We start from the raw sequence: 14999 nt of genomic DNA on the forward strand, positions 1-14999 counted from the left end.
ATATGTCACTTATACCTCAATAAAAAAAAATCTATCTTCACCAGGCAAACAAAACAGATATATATATGTAAAATTCATTTTATATATCTATATCAACAAAAATAACAATAGTATTGGTGTGCCTAACAGTTCTAAGTACTTTACTTACATTAGCTCATTTAATTCCCACAACAGCATTATGAAGCAGGTATTTCTATTATTCCCCATTATTCAAATATTAAGTAACTTGCCTAAGATCACATAGCTGTATTAAGAGGCAGACCTGGGATTTGAACTCAAGCTATCTAACTCTAAAATCTGTGATTTTAACTATGACTGTAGTTATTTTTCTTATTCAAGTTTAAATGAAGGGCATTAATTTCATATTTCAAAACTATGATCTGAGGTTTTTAATTTAGTTCCCCACATATAATGCACAGGTTATTTACTTTAATGAATTATTTATAAGAGGGGCTTTAATTTTAATAACTAGTTTTAACAATTTAGGTAAGTTAAAACTTTTCCAATTTTGCCCCCAAATTCCAAAGTCTTTTTCTTAATCTTATTTTTTTAACAAGCTTCTCAGAGTTTGCATCATCAAAATTAATACTATCCCATACTTAAGCAGAACTGTAACTTACTAGAAAATTCATGGGGTGTATGTGTGCTTTCAATGTGACACTGCAGTTGAAATGGTGTGGGAAACTGACGATAGCAGTGCTGGCAGGTGGTGTGGTTTTCCCAGCTCTCACTGCTCTGCTTCTCAAGTTCCAAATGGTGTTTCATGTGGTTCATAAACCTATAAATGATTGTCAACAGGTGCAAAAATTCAGATTTAAAAACAAAAATCTAACAAATAAGTATCTGAGTCTAAATCTTAAAAATATAGATATATTATTCAAAATAAAATCTCAAAAGCCTTAAAAGTCCTCTAGAAAACTGTGTGTTTTAAATAATCACTTTCATTACGTGGCCAAATAAACATCTTTGCTTCAAAAGAATTCATCAATGTAATTAATCTGAAATATTACTAATTTGCTCAAATTCTTAATCATTTCAGAGTATTAAAATGTTTTTTAAAGATAAAAAAAAGCAGGCTTTTTTCCATACGTGAATACTATTTACATTTTTAAATAAAATACTTCAAAGGAAGGAAACCCTACCACCAAAAGCAGCTACAGTCATGAGAGAAATCTTTTAAGGCTGTGAAGATATACAAAAGATTCCAGCTGTTTAAAAGACAAATTACTGGTATTTTTACTTGTGTCTTGGTTTCTAAATGCATGTAATAGCAATTTTAATGCCTACAATTACAAGAACCTTTTGTTTTATTTAATGACACTGGTTTACTGTTAGCACAGACTGTTCATTTTCACTTGCAGACTGTGCCCTTTGTAGGCAACGTCCATTTTTCAGTTTTACATTCTGCTATTTCAGCTTCCCTAAAAGGCTTCTTATGAGCAGGAACTATGACCTTCAACAGCAAAGAGTGCAATATAAATGGGAATACCTATTTAAAAGAGCTTACTGAAGCTTTTTGCTGAATTTGAAAGTAAAGTTATAACAATTTTTAGTCTAGGTCAACTATTAACAATTATTCACTTTGAGCCCATAAAGGAAAGAATCTTGAAAGTAAGTGATAATGTCATTAATCTGGATAGCAGTCACCATGAAGGCTATAACATTTATCTCTTGTTCACACCTTCACAATAGTACTTCTCTTGAACAGGTTATGGCACACTTTGAAATATCTTTCTGTCCTCCCTTGGTTTTAACACCAGCTCTACAAACACCTATAGAAAATCTTAGTCTTGGCTAAATATTTATACATAGAGAAAAGGTCATGAGCCATTAAACTTTCAGCTCACAACTTTAAGCAATTAAAGTGTATCTATATAAAATAATCTCTTAACTAGCAAGCTTTCACGCAATCATTATATGAGCCCCCACTGGGAATGCAAGCTACTTAAACTAACAGATGGAAATGAGGAAAACATAAAAGCAAACTTCTTACAAGGATGTTCACAGAATAAAATAAACCTAACTGCTTTTGGTGACACTCAGTATAGGAGAAAAAAAAAAATCATACCACAATATGTTGACAAGGCAGAGAGTAAAAATCTATAGCTACCATTTGTACCATTCTCTACAAACATCAATTTGTCTTCCCAGTTTTACTGTTAAGATAAATATTATTTAACATATATAACTTCTTTAGTTACAAAGTATTTACCATTAAGGTTATGTTTCCAACAATCAGTATTTCAAAAAATGCTCAATTCCAGGATGTTATAAATGCTGTTTGCTTTAAATTCTGAAATATCCAGGTACTCTAGAAATATGTAGCTAGTCTTCTGAAATACTAACAAGAAAAGGAATTTAACTTTCATATGTTTAATATTAAGTGGGCTAATCTCAAAGGAAAAGCCAAAAGCCATTGCTGAAATAACTTCTAATATATACATATTTAAGTATAACAAGGAACTAAGTCAGTGAAACATATTTCTACGCTTTCACCATATTTATTAACATGATTTTTCTGGAGTTTTTTATTATTAATATGTTAAGAATATGGAAATAGGTGACAGAGTTCTACTGTAATATTGCTTCAGTGTTATATCATGAAGTACAATATCCCTTCTGTTAAACCATTAACTATTGATGGCTGTTAAAGTTTAATTAAAGGAGATAAAGAAATGTGAGGACTCATATGAAGTAACATATGTGAAACAATTTGGAAACTATAAAGCACCACCATGAACAAAGGTTTAATAATTGTTATAGGAGTATATCACAATGTATTTTAGGGTTTTTCTATATGCTTCTTTTTGGACCTAAGAACTCACAGGAAAATGAAATGAATACTGGGTCCAGAAGTAACCTAGTGGTATCTAAGAATGCTATTTACAAAGTTATCAAAGGTAAACATAAAAGGCATACATACGTGTTTGTGTACACACACACACACACACACACACACACACACACACATCTAAGTATACTGATATCTGCAACTTACTTTGAAATGCATAAGAAAAAAATAGTTTGAAGGAAGAATGAACAGATATATGATGCAGCAAGCACAGTAAAATGTTAATGGTAGAATCAAGGTGATAAGCATACAGTATCTGCTGTAAAATTTTTTAAACTTTGCTACATGTCTGAACATTTTTATAATAAAATGGTATAAAAACAACCTTACCTAATATAAATGTCAAGCTATATAATCACTGAAAAATATCAATCAGTATGTCTTGTTACTTTGTTCTTGTTACGTACTCATTTACAGGATGACAGCTATTAATATGCCATGTAACTCAAAGATCACAAAGTTCCTAAAATTTAAAGCATGCATGTATAAAATTAAAAATTTCACTGGAAATTAAATTTCTAATTTTTAAAGGGATTAATTTTAAAATCAAAGCAGACATTTCCTAGAACTGGTACTTCTCTAAAGAAGATCACTTTTCCTGCAAGGTAAATGTTCTAAAAATTGTAAATCTGAGTTAAAAGACTTGAGCATTAAATAAGATTAGTATGGAGGAGGTCAAACTGGACATACTAAAGTGGTTCTTCTTGCAAAGAGAAATAAAATTCAAATGCAGCTAAAAATGAAAATGATCTCATGAAAATTCCTAAAACAGTTATAATATAGGGGGAAAAGTTAATTTTTGAAATAAAGTTTGTCCTTTCTTAAGTTATTTTAAAGAAATACAACTAAGTGGATCCAGGAGTCAACTCTAAATTACAAGAAAGAACAAAAGTTTTCAACAGGACAATCTGCCTTTGTCCTTAGTAGAAAGTATTAAAATTGCTTATCTAGAATGGCACAGAAAAATACAAGATAAAGATACAACATTTATATCTGCAGCATTCCAATTTTCAAAAAGAAATGAAAATAAGTATTTACATACCTAATATTATTTTTAAGAATTTTCAAGCAACTGAAGCATTTAAAAGTTGTGTGAGTCTTCTGTTCTTCCTGGACATCTCCTTCATGTTTTCCATAATAAAAGTCATTAACTAACATGATCAATTTTCCTTTCTCTGAATCAACAGTCTTATTTTTATTTGCTGTACTTGAAAATTCTGTTTTAGCCAGTCCTAAAAAGTTATTTATCATGTCTGGACAACAGTACTGAAAGAGAAAAAATAGAAGTCTTATTTATCCCTTAAAAAAATTAGATATCAAAAAGCAATTCTATGTTTACAACTAAAGTCAGACCATGTAAAACTATGCTTGATAATATGCCTGGAAAAATATTAATCTACAAGTATGTGGTACATACGCACACTCTAAATAACAATAAACACCTATTATCATAATAAGCAACAACAAAATTTTTTAAAAGAATAACCCTAAAACTAGAACTTGGCTATTGATCTAATAGTTTTTTTCCTTGCAATTTATCTTTTCAGATATAAATACTGAATAATAACTTAAATGTTTAACTAAACTAAAACTTATTCATTTCATATCCATGTCAAGATAGAGCACAGAAAGGAAATGTAGTTTCACATGCCATAATGCATATGTTTAATTATCAAGTGATATATGAAATTTCATAATATCTAGTTAGAACTAAAAATTGAACACAACTAACTTGCCATTGCCCAGACTCAAGGTGCTAGAAAATGTGTAAGAAAAAAAAAAAGATCTTGAACAAGTCTTTAAAAATTAGTAACATCTTGAAAAATTCTACAGTTACACCTTGAAATCTAGAATGCTTAAATATTTGAAGGGGAAATTTAGTTCCTCATGAATAAAATCAAGTTGTCACATAAACTGGTTCTAATGTGGAATAATTTCATGTGAGCTTTTTTTCAACAAGATACGATTAATTCATTTATTGTACACATCATTTTTAGTTGTAGAATTTCTCTATGTCAGTTTTTCTCAAAGGCCAGTCCAAAGAAGACCTGCATTAGAAAAACCAGAAGTACTTGTCAAAATGCTAATTCCTGGGCCCACTTCAGACCCATAAATCACAATGTATCTAGATACAGGGCCCAGAAATCTTATTTTTCAACAAGCCACCCAGGTAATTCTTTTACAACATACACCAGCTGACTTAAACTCTTCCTAAATGTGTTATTTAGTAAATTAATTACAATATTAAAAAGTTTGAAACTCTAACAGAATTCTATTCCTTTTTTTTTAAAAAACTCAGTTAGCCAAGGTATACTACATCATTAGTTTTTGATATAATGGTCAATGATTCATTAAATCACTGAATATATAACACCCAGTGCTCATCATATCATGTGCCCTCTTTAATTTCCATCACCTAGTTACCCCATCCCCCCACCCACCTCCCTTTCCCCAACTGTCAGTTTGTTTCCCCAAGTCAAGAGTCTCATATGGTTTGTCTCCCTCAATTTCTAAGATAACATCCATTTCATCTCCTGCCACACTGAAATGTTAGATCATTGGTAAAATGTCTGTATCACATGGTAAGCTGGGTCTTTGATCCAAGACAGACCTATAACATTTCAATTGCATTTACTTTGTTCACTTGTCAATTCTGAAACCTTTGGAGGAAAAAATACCAAGAAAAAAATCTCAAATAGATCTAAAAGAAAGGGGAAAAATACTGAATAAAATGAGCCCACATACAGTGACACAATTTGTGTTTAGGAGTTAAGGTTGCATCCATAAGCTAAATAAGGATAAATACATTAGGTCCCTAATACTACATGATCCTTTGAGGTCAACCACTCAGAATAAATACAGTTGAAATGAAACCACAATGAAAAGAGGGAAATGAGAAGTTTCTAGATACTTCTTGGGACACGTAATATTTAAGAGTTTAGGAAAGTCAGACTATTTCTAAGGACTATTATAAGGTTAAGTTCCTTCTAAAAAACGCTGGTTTTGAATTTAAGGATAAGTGGAGAAAAGGATGGTTCAGAGTAAATCTATTAGCACTATCAGAAAAATAACTCAAAATACATGTCTTACTATAAATGATGTATACCCATAGTATCATTTTGATAAACAAAATCCCTGATCTTATCTGCAATTTTACCATAGAAGTGATCTCAAACAATGGGAAACATTATAATGCACAAAAATGATATAATATAGAATAGTGTCCCTAATTAGAAATGTGGACAATCATATATATTCAAACATTAAATTTGGTTTTCAGACTGTAGAAGTTATTGAGTCATATTTGAGACTTGATTCTTTTCTGAAATCTATAAAATAACCTATGTAGTCTATAGTAGAATGTGCTACAAGGTTATATTTTTCAGAAACATCTAATTTGGTACATCTATAAAAGTTAAAGTTACCTTAAATGCTCATATATTATAATATACATAACAGATGATCAATTGCTAGCTGTTTTTTCATTTTCTTTTTTTTAAATAAAAAATATAGGAACAGGTTTTAAAAATAAATATACAAATCTCAATGTATCCCTTTTTTTTTTTTTTGAGTATAGTTGACACACAATGCTACATTACTTTTATTCACAGTATCTTTAAGCAATGTTTCAGATCCCTATAAGACAGATGGATGATAAACCAAGAATGGATAACCTAGTTCAGGAAATTTAGTAATTGAGAGAAAAGCAAAGAACTCCAAAGAAAATATTCAAAAGGCAAGAAAGTAACTTAAGAAATGAGAACTAGGCTTATACTGAAGGTTTTATAGGAGGATAGAAAAAGCTATGGATGGCACATTTAGCTATGGTCCAAGACAAACTGGTCATCTTTTATTCAGTCCTAAAACCCTTTTGGTTCTAGCCTTTCACTGTAGCCCTGGGTTGTCCCTTATTTTCCTGGGGATAAAATATTAAATACTTTAATGACATATTCTGTAATTTGACAAACAGCAGATACCACCAAAATACCATTCTCATCTTCACTCCTCCCAGTAGAGAGACCATGTTCTATTGCTTTGTTAGTGCCTAAAAACTTAGGTTAGATTTTCAGAACAAAGAAAGTGGGATGCTATTTTTAAATAGTAAAATAGAAGTTCCCATATGATCACCCTACATAAGTCAACATTTTCCCCTTCTCCTGCTGGGACTCATCCAAAGCCACAACAACCAAATTCTAAAAATTTATTTTCATTGAAACTAAGAGCCAGATAAAATCCACAAACTCTACAACATATGACAGCACTACCCAAATCAGCCAAGCTCAGACAGAAGATATGTAGTTGGAAGCAGATCAGAGAAATCAAAAGGACCCAATAGTAACAGATCTTAGAAAGCGTCAGCAAAAACTGGCATTCTAAAGGTGAAAGACACATCCTGAAGTGCAAAGCTACATACTTTGTTTACAAAAACAGGTAGAGAAGCTGGGGCAAGAAGGATGGAAGAAGTCCCCCAGACTTCATTTGGTACAGAGAAGCAAATTAGGCAATGCTACACATAAAATCAGACACACAAGTCACATTTGCAGAAAGACTTCTGCCCAGCCAAGAGGTGTATAAACCAGTTAGCGGGATGTGAGATTATCCCAGCAACCCACACTTCCCAAAAGGAGCTTTGGACAAAAGAGTTAGCCCAAGAAAATCCAACTTGTTCTTCACTATGATTGAAATTTACATCTAAACAAAAATAAGATAAAAGGAGCAAAATGTAAAATTCTGACAAAAACACCATGGAGCAGTTGCAGATGAAAAGTGACCAAAATTTCTGCTCTGAATTTTAAAAACTTAATGAAGTAATTGTGTCTATTTGGAAAACCATAAAGCAACAAGAAATGGCAAGACAAATAAGACATAAAGAAGGAGTGGCAAAATCGAGGGAAAAGTAGAGAAATCAGAGAGATAAAGACAGAAAGAAGAACAGTGGTGAACAGGCACTGGAAGATAAAATGAAGGACACAAAGGCTGATACTGAGAAAAGCAAATAAAAAAAATTTAAGTGTTAAAAGGATTAGAAAGAAAATGACAGATATGCCAGACAAAGGACATCAAATGAATGCATACTGGACAATATTCTCCCCTCTCCCCAAAAAGACAAAACAATTATATGGAATAAATATTTTAAAATATGAATCAAGAAAACTGAACTAAAATTAAGGAAGACAAAAACATACAAGCAGAAAGAACATGTTATATATCAGAGAAGGCTGACCCAAACCCCAACACCAAGTCAGTCATTATATCTGTCTTCCAAAATAAAGAATCCTATGGACAGCCAGGCAAAAAGATCAAATCACTTATAAAGAGCAAAATAATTCAGGCTCATCCCAGATTTCTCAACAGGCAATATTCAATACTGTAAAAGAGAAGCACCACAAACAAGATCCTCAAAGTAGGATCCAACTTACTCTATGTTTTCTTCTTTTTAATTTAAATTCAATTAATTAACATATAATGTGTTATTGGTTTCTGAGGTAGAGGTCAGTGACTCATCAGTCTTATATAATACCCAGTGCTCATGACATCACAGGCCCTCCTTAATGTCCACTGCCCAGTTACCCCATCCCCCCCACCTCCCTCCCCTCCAGCAACCCTCAGTTTGTTTCCTATGATTAAGAGTCTCTTATGATTTGTCTCCCTCTCTGATTTAGTCTTTACTTTTTCCTCTCATCCCCTAGGATCCTGTTTTGTTTCTTAAATTCCACATATAATTGAGATCATATAATAATTGTCTTTTTCTGATTGACTTATTTCACTTAGCAGAACACCCTCTAGTTCCATCCATGTCCTTGCAAATGGCAAGATTTCATTTTTTTAACAGCTGGGTAGTATTCCATCATATATATATATACCACATCTTCTTTATCCATTCATCTGTCAATGGACATCTGGGCTCTATCCATAGTTTGGCTGTTGTGGACATTGCTGCTATAAACACTGGGGTGCAGGTACCCCTTAGGATCACTACATTTGTATCTCTCGAGTAAATCCCTAGTAGTGCAATTGCTGGGTTGTGGGATAGCTCTATTTTCAACTTTCTGAGGAACCTCCATATTGTCTTCCAGAGTGGCTGCACCACCTTGCATTCCCATCAACAGTGTAGAAGGGTTCCCCTTTCTCCACAACCTTGCCAACATCTGTCGTTTCCTGACTTGTTAATTTTAGCCATTCTGACTGGTGTGAGGTGGTATCTCATTGTGGTTTTGATTTGTATTTCCCTGATACTAAGTGATGTGGAGCACTTTCCCATCTGTCTGTTGGCCATTTAGATGTCTTCTTTGGAGAAAAGTCTGTTCATGTCTTCTGTCCATTTCTTGATTGCACTATTTGCTCTTTGGATGTTGAGTTTAAGTTCTTTATAGATTTTGGATACTAGCCCTTCATATGATATGTCATTTGCAAATATCCGCTCCCATTCTGTTGGTTCCCTTTTAGTTTCGTTAACTGTTTCCTTTGCTGTGCAAAAGCTTTTTATCTTGATGAAGTCCCAAAAGACCATTTTTGCCTTTGTCTCCCTTGCCTTTGGAGACGTGTCACCAAGAAGTTGCTGTGGCCGAGGTCACAGAAGTTACTGCCTGTGTTCTTCTCTAGGATTTTGATGGATTCCCGTCTCACATTTCTTTCATCAACAAGTCTATTTTTGTGTACAGTGTAAGGAAATGGTCCAGTTTCATTCTTCTGCATGTGGCTGTCCAATTTTCCCATATATCATAATTAAAGGGTCTATCCAATAAGAAGATCTAATATTTGTAAATATTTATGCCCCTAATATGGGAGCAGCCAATTATATAAGCCAAAGAATAACAAAATTAAAGAAACACATTGATAATAACACCATAATAGTAGGGGACTTGAACACCCCCCACACTGCAATGGACAGATGGACAGATCATCTAAGCAGAACATCAACAAAGGAAATAAGGGCTTTGAATGACACACTTGACCAGATGGACTTCACAGATATATTCAGAAGACTGCATCTTAAAGCAATAGAATACACATTCTTCTCAAGTGCACATGGAACATTCTCCAGAATAGATCATATGCTGGGTCATAAATCAGGTCTCAACTGGTACCAAAAGACTGGGATCATTCCCTGCATATTTACAGACCACATGCTTTTGAAACTTGAACTCAATCACAAGAGGAAATGTGAAAAGAACTCAAATACATGGAGGCTAAAGAGCATCCTACTAAAGAATGAATGGGTCAGCCAGGAAATTAAAGAATTTAAAAAATTCATGGAAATATATGGAAATGAAAACACAACTGTTCAAAACCTTTGGGATGCAGCAAAGGCAGTCCTAAGAGGGAAGTATATAGCACTACAAGCCTTTCTCAAGAAACAAGAAAGGTCTCAAATACACAACCTAACCTTACACCTAAAGGAGCTGGAGAAAGAACAGCAAATAAAGCCTAAACCCAGCAGGAGAAGAGAAATAATAAGGATTAGAACAGAAATCAGTGAAACAGAAACCAAAGAACTGTAGAACAGATCAATGAAACCAGGAGCTGGTTCTTTGAAAGAATTAGTAAAATTGATAAACCTCTGGCCAGACTTACCAAAAGAAAAGAGAAAGGACCCAAATAAATAAAATCATGAATGAAAGAGGAGAGACCACAACCAACACCAAAGAAATACAAACTATTATAAGAACACATTACGAGCAACTATATGCCAACAAATTAGGCAATCTAGAAGAAATGGATGCATTCCTAGAGATATATAAACTGCCAAAACTGAAACAGGAAGAAACAGAAAACCTGAACAGACCCATAACCAGCAAGGAAATTGAAGCAATAATAAAAAATCTCCCAAGAAACAAGAGCCCAAGGCCTGATGGCTTCCCGGGGGAATTCTACTAAACATTTAAAGAACTAATACTTATTCTTCTGAAGCTGTTTCAAAATAACAGAAATGGAAGGAAAACTTCCAAACTCTTTCTATGAGGCCAGCATTATCTTGATCCCAAAACCAAAGACTCCACCAAAAAGAATTACAGACCAATATCCCTGATGAACATGGATGCAAAAATTCTCACAAAAATATTAGCCAATAGGATCCAACAGGACACTAAAAGGATTATTCACCATGACCAAGTGGGATTTATTCCTGGGCTGCAAGGTTGGTTGAACATCCACAAATCAATCAATGTGATATACTACATAAATAAAAGGGCAAGAACCATAGGATCTTCTCAATAGATGCAGAAAAAGCTTTTGACAAAGTACAGGATCCTTTCTTGATTAAAACTCTTCACAGTGTAGGGATAGAGGGAACATACCTCAATATCATAAAAGCCATATATGAAAAGTCCACAGTGAGTACCATTCCCAGTGGGGAAAACTGGGAGCTTTCCCACTAAGATCAGGAACATGGCAGGGATGTCCACTATCACCACTGTTGTTCAACATAGTACTAGAAGTCCTAACCTCAGCAATCAGACAACAGAAAGAAATAAAAAGCATCCAAATCAGCAAAGAAGAAGTCAAACTCTCACTCTTTACAGATGACATGATACTCTATGTGGAAAACCCAAAAGACTCCACCCCAAAATTGCTAGAACTCATATAGGAATTTAGCAATATGGCAGGATATAAAATCAATACACAGGAATCAGTTGCATTTCTATACACTAACAATGAGACAGAAGAAAGAGAAATTAAGGAGTTGATCCCATTTACGACTGCACCAAAAACCATAAGATACCTAGGAATAAACCTAAAGAAAGAGGCAAAGAATCTGTATTCAGAAAATTATAGAACACTCATGAAAGAAACTGAGGAAGATACAAAGAAATAGAAAAATGTTCCATGCTCATGGATTGGAAGAACAAATATTGTTAAAATGTCTATACTACCTAGAGCAATCTATACATTCAATGCAATCCCTATCAAAATACCATCAACTTTTTTTCATAGAGCTGGACCAAATAATCCTAAAAGTTGTATGGAACCAGAAAAGATCCTGAATAGCTCAAGGTATGTTGGAAAAGAAAACCAAAGCTGATAGCATCACAATTCCACACTTCAAGCTCTATTACAAAGCTGTAATCATCAAGACAGTAGGGTACTGGCACAAAAACAGACACAAAGGTCAATGGAACAGAACAGAAAACCAAGAAATGGATCCAACTTACTTTATATATGGCCAAACCATTTTTCAAGAATGGAATATAGTCAAACTTTTCTGAACATGAAAGAATTCAGAAAATGCTGTTCCCAGGCCCTTCTTATGGAAATTACTAGATAGGATGAACTTCAGCCAAACAAGAGATAACTAAAGAAACCATGAGAAACAGACTAGTAATCAACACTGAATGTATTTACTGTGAAAAAAGATTAAAACAAATACAGAAATAATGTTAAGAAAATCAAATGCAAATGTTATATGCCCTGACAATGAAAAAATGATACAACCAACAAATAAAAACTGTGAGGGGGTAAAAGGACAATGAACATAAGGTTGAGAAGACTCACGATTGCCTCAAATATACCAGCAGTACATCAAAGAATATCATTTAGAGCTACCAAATGAAGTAGTATAGGTATGAGCAATCTTAATGGTACAAAGGGAAACACTCAGAAAGATACCATTGACTAAAATCAGGTAGGAGAGGAGATGGTTAAGGATGGGTGGGTTAAGAATAGAAAATTTAATACTACCTTAACTAATTTTAATATTAGAGAATGGCCAAAGGAATAGAAGACTACTAGAATTATATCAGCATTAAAATTACAAGGATAAATAGGAGAACAAAAATACAGCTTCCCTAAAAACCTAAGCTACATACATACAAAGCAACCACATAGTGAAAGACTTAAAAAAAAAAAAAAGATAATAAAAAATTGTGACGGGGTGCCTGGGTGGTTCAGTCGGTTAAGTGTCTGCCTTCAGCTCAGGTCATGATCCCAGGGTCCTGGGATTGAGCCCTGCATCAGGCTCCTTGCTCAGTGGGGAACCTGCTTCTCCCTCTCCCTCTGCCTCTGCCTGCCGCTCCTCCTGCTTGTGCTCTCTCTGTGTGTCAAATAAATAAATAAAATCTTTAAAAATATATAGAAATAAATAAATAAATAAATGTGACAGAACCAAGACCAAGTAAATATATCAATGAATATAAATAAGTTTAATTCAAGTGCAAAACAAAAGAGATTTTCATATAAGATCACAAAGGAAAAAATCAACTCTTCTGAAACCAAGGGGCATAACGTGATTCAAAAGGGTTAAAGAGAAAAGGATACACAAATAATATACTAGGTACATGGAAACCATAAGAAACCACAGGTTGTGAGCCTAAAAGTCATTAAACATTAAGACAAAAAGAATACTTTATAAAAATGCTAAAGGATGTATTTGCAATACAATTATAAGAGATTCATCTATATCACAAACAACAGCAACAATCTTAAAACAAAACCGTAATATATCCAAGAAAATATTAGTAATGAAAGATGTAGATTGAGACATGGTGTTGCTCAATCCATGTAACATAAAGCAGACAACAAAATAAAAATACAAATATCTAAATAATGTAATTGATATGCTAGATCTGGTTGATAAATATCAAATTCCAAAACAAATTATTTACCTATTTTCAAGTTTCCATGTAACATCAAATAACCTATACACTAAAAAAGGAAAAATTTGTTAGAACGTGGGTTTTTACCATTAAATGTGTGAATGCCAGTTATGTCTTTAAATAAACTGGCTATAAAACAATGAGAAATATGTCAATCTCAAAGAGTTTTCTAAGGATTAAATGAAATAATGTATTTAAAGCTTAGTAGTCTGGCACATGGTCTCAGATAAATTATTCTTATTATTGTAGGATTTTGCTTTATGTTTTAGATATTGTTTATTGAAAGGAAACATTATTTCTGTGGTATAGTCATCTTCTTATCTAGAGTAACAGCAAAAATTCATTTATAAAGAATCTAAAAATCACATTTTTCCAAAATGGAAGTCATTGTCGTAATACTAAAAGTTCCAACTGATATATAAAATGCATAAACTAGAATGCAAAGAGTTTACACAGTCTTAAACTTCCTTGCCCTATTCCATCACATCTCTTTGAGATATAAACACACATAAGTTATTCATATTATATTTAACTTAGCTAAAAAATATGTCTTAAGAGATCTCTCCATATCATTACCTATTATAGAGATTCCATTCTTTTAAAAGGTTGTGTAGTGTTCTATTATATGAATGTTGTATGAAATTTTGGTTGTTTCTAATATGAGTAATCCCAAACAATGCTACAATACATTTTGGAAGTGAAGCTACATTCTGGAAAATGGCTGCCAGTTTCTCTAGTACATAAGTATAATAATAAGCTATAAATTATATACAAAATAGAAAGAAAATAACATTTCTGTTCACCTGTATATGCAGAAAGAAAATTGGGGAAAATACAAAAACCAACTAATAAAAATAATTTTCTTTCAGTCATTCTGGGAACCAGGTAAATAAGAGACATAATTATGATTTTTTACTTGTACACCTTTGTAAACTTTTTTATTTTGAATAATATCACTGTATTACCTACTCAAATAATTAAAGAATTTAGCCCTTTTTTCCAAATTCAAAACATTAAAAAAAAATTCAGGTTTCTCATCAAAACATGACACAGATTAAAAAAGTGAAAGCACTTGTACAGGTTAATTCTCATGTAAGAAGAAAGCACAAAGAGCAATTATCAGGGACTACATTCTGAGAGCCAAAAGTAGTGACAGACCAAATACAGCTTTGTATATGAATAAAGAGACTGTATTTGAAATTCTAAAAAAGTTCCCTTATTTTACTTTTCTATCAAATGTTATATTTTTTAAAAGATTTATTTCATTTTAGAGAGAGAGAGAGACAGAAAGTGAGAGTGTGTGTGAAGGTAGGGGAGCAGAGGAAGAGGGAGAGCAAGTCCAAGCAGACTCTGTGCTATTCTGAACCACAAAGGCACCCCACCTTCCTTTATTTCTTCATATAATCTACATGGACTTTTTTCTTCCTCTTTCCCTCTTCCTGCCATTTATACTGGGCATGCAAAGAGAATACAGGCTATCCTCAGACCACAGTAGGATACTGTAATATGTACTAAAATATTTCAAGTGAAATGTTACCCACAACTCATATTTCATT

General features: G+C 33.0%; 1 protein-coding gene across 9 annotated transcripts in view; it reads right to left on the bottom strand.

Moving 5' to 3' along the window:
* Positions 1-14999, bottom strand: part of ZNF280D (zinc finger protein 280D) — a 131076-nt gene that overhangs the window by 67455 nt on the left and 48622 nt on the right. For all 9 annotated transcript variants that reach the window (XM_073877061.1, XM_025883947.2, XM_025883948.2 and 6 more), the window contains 2 exons: positions 3894-4117; positions 621-778 (listed from right to left, as the gene is read on the bottom strand). In XM_073877061.1, coding sequence (XP_073733162.1) covers positions 621-778; positions 3894-4117 — 382 coding nt within the window. The remainder of the gene's footprint in view (positions 1-620; positions 779-3893; positions 4118-14999) is intronic.

The sequence above is a fragment of the Callorhinus ursinus genome, unplaced genomic scaffold (assembly GCF_003265705.2).
Source record: "Callorhinus ursinus isolate GAN/ISIS: 27379988/994484 unplaced genomic scaffold, GSC_fseal_2.0 scaffold25, whole genome shotgun sequence".
Lineage (NCBI taxonomy): Eukaryota > Metazoa > Chordata > Mammalia > Carnivora > Otariidae > Callorhinus > Callorhinus ursinus.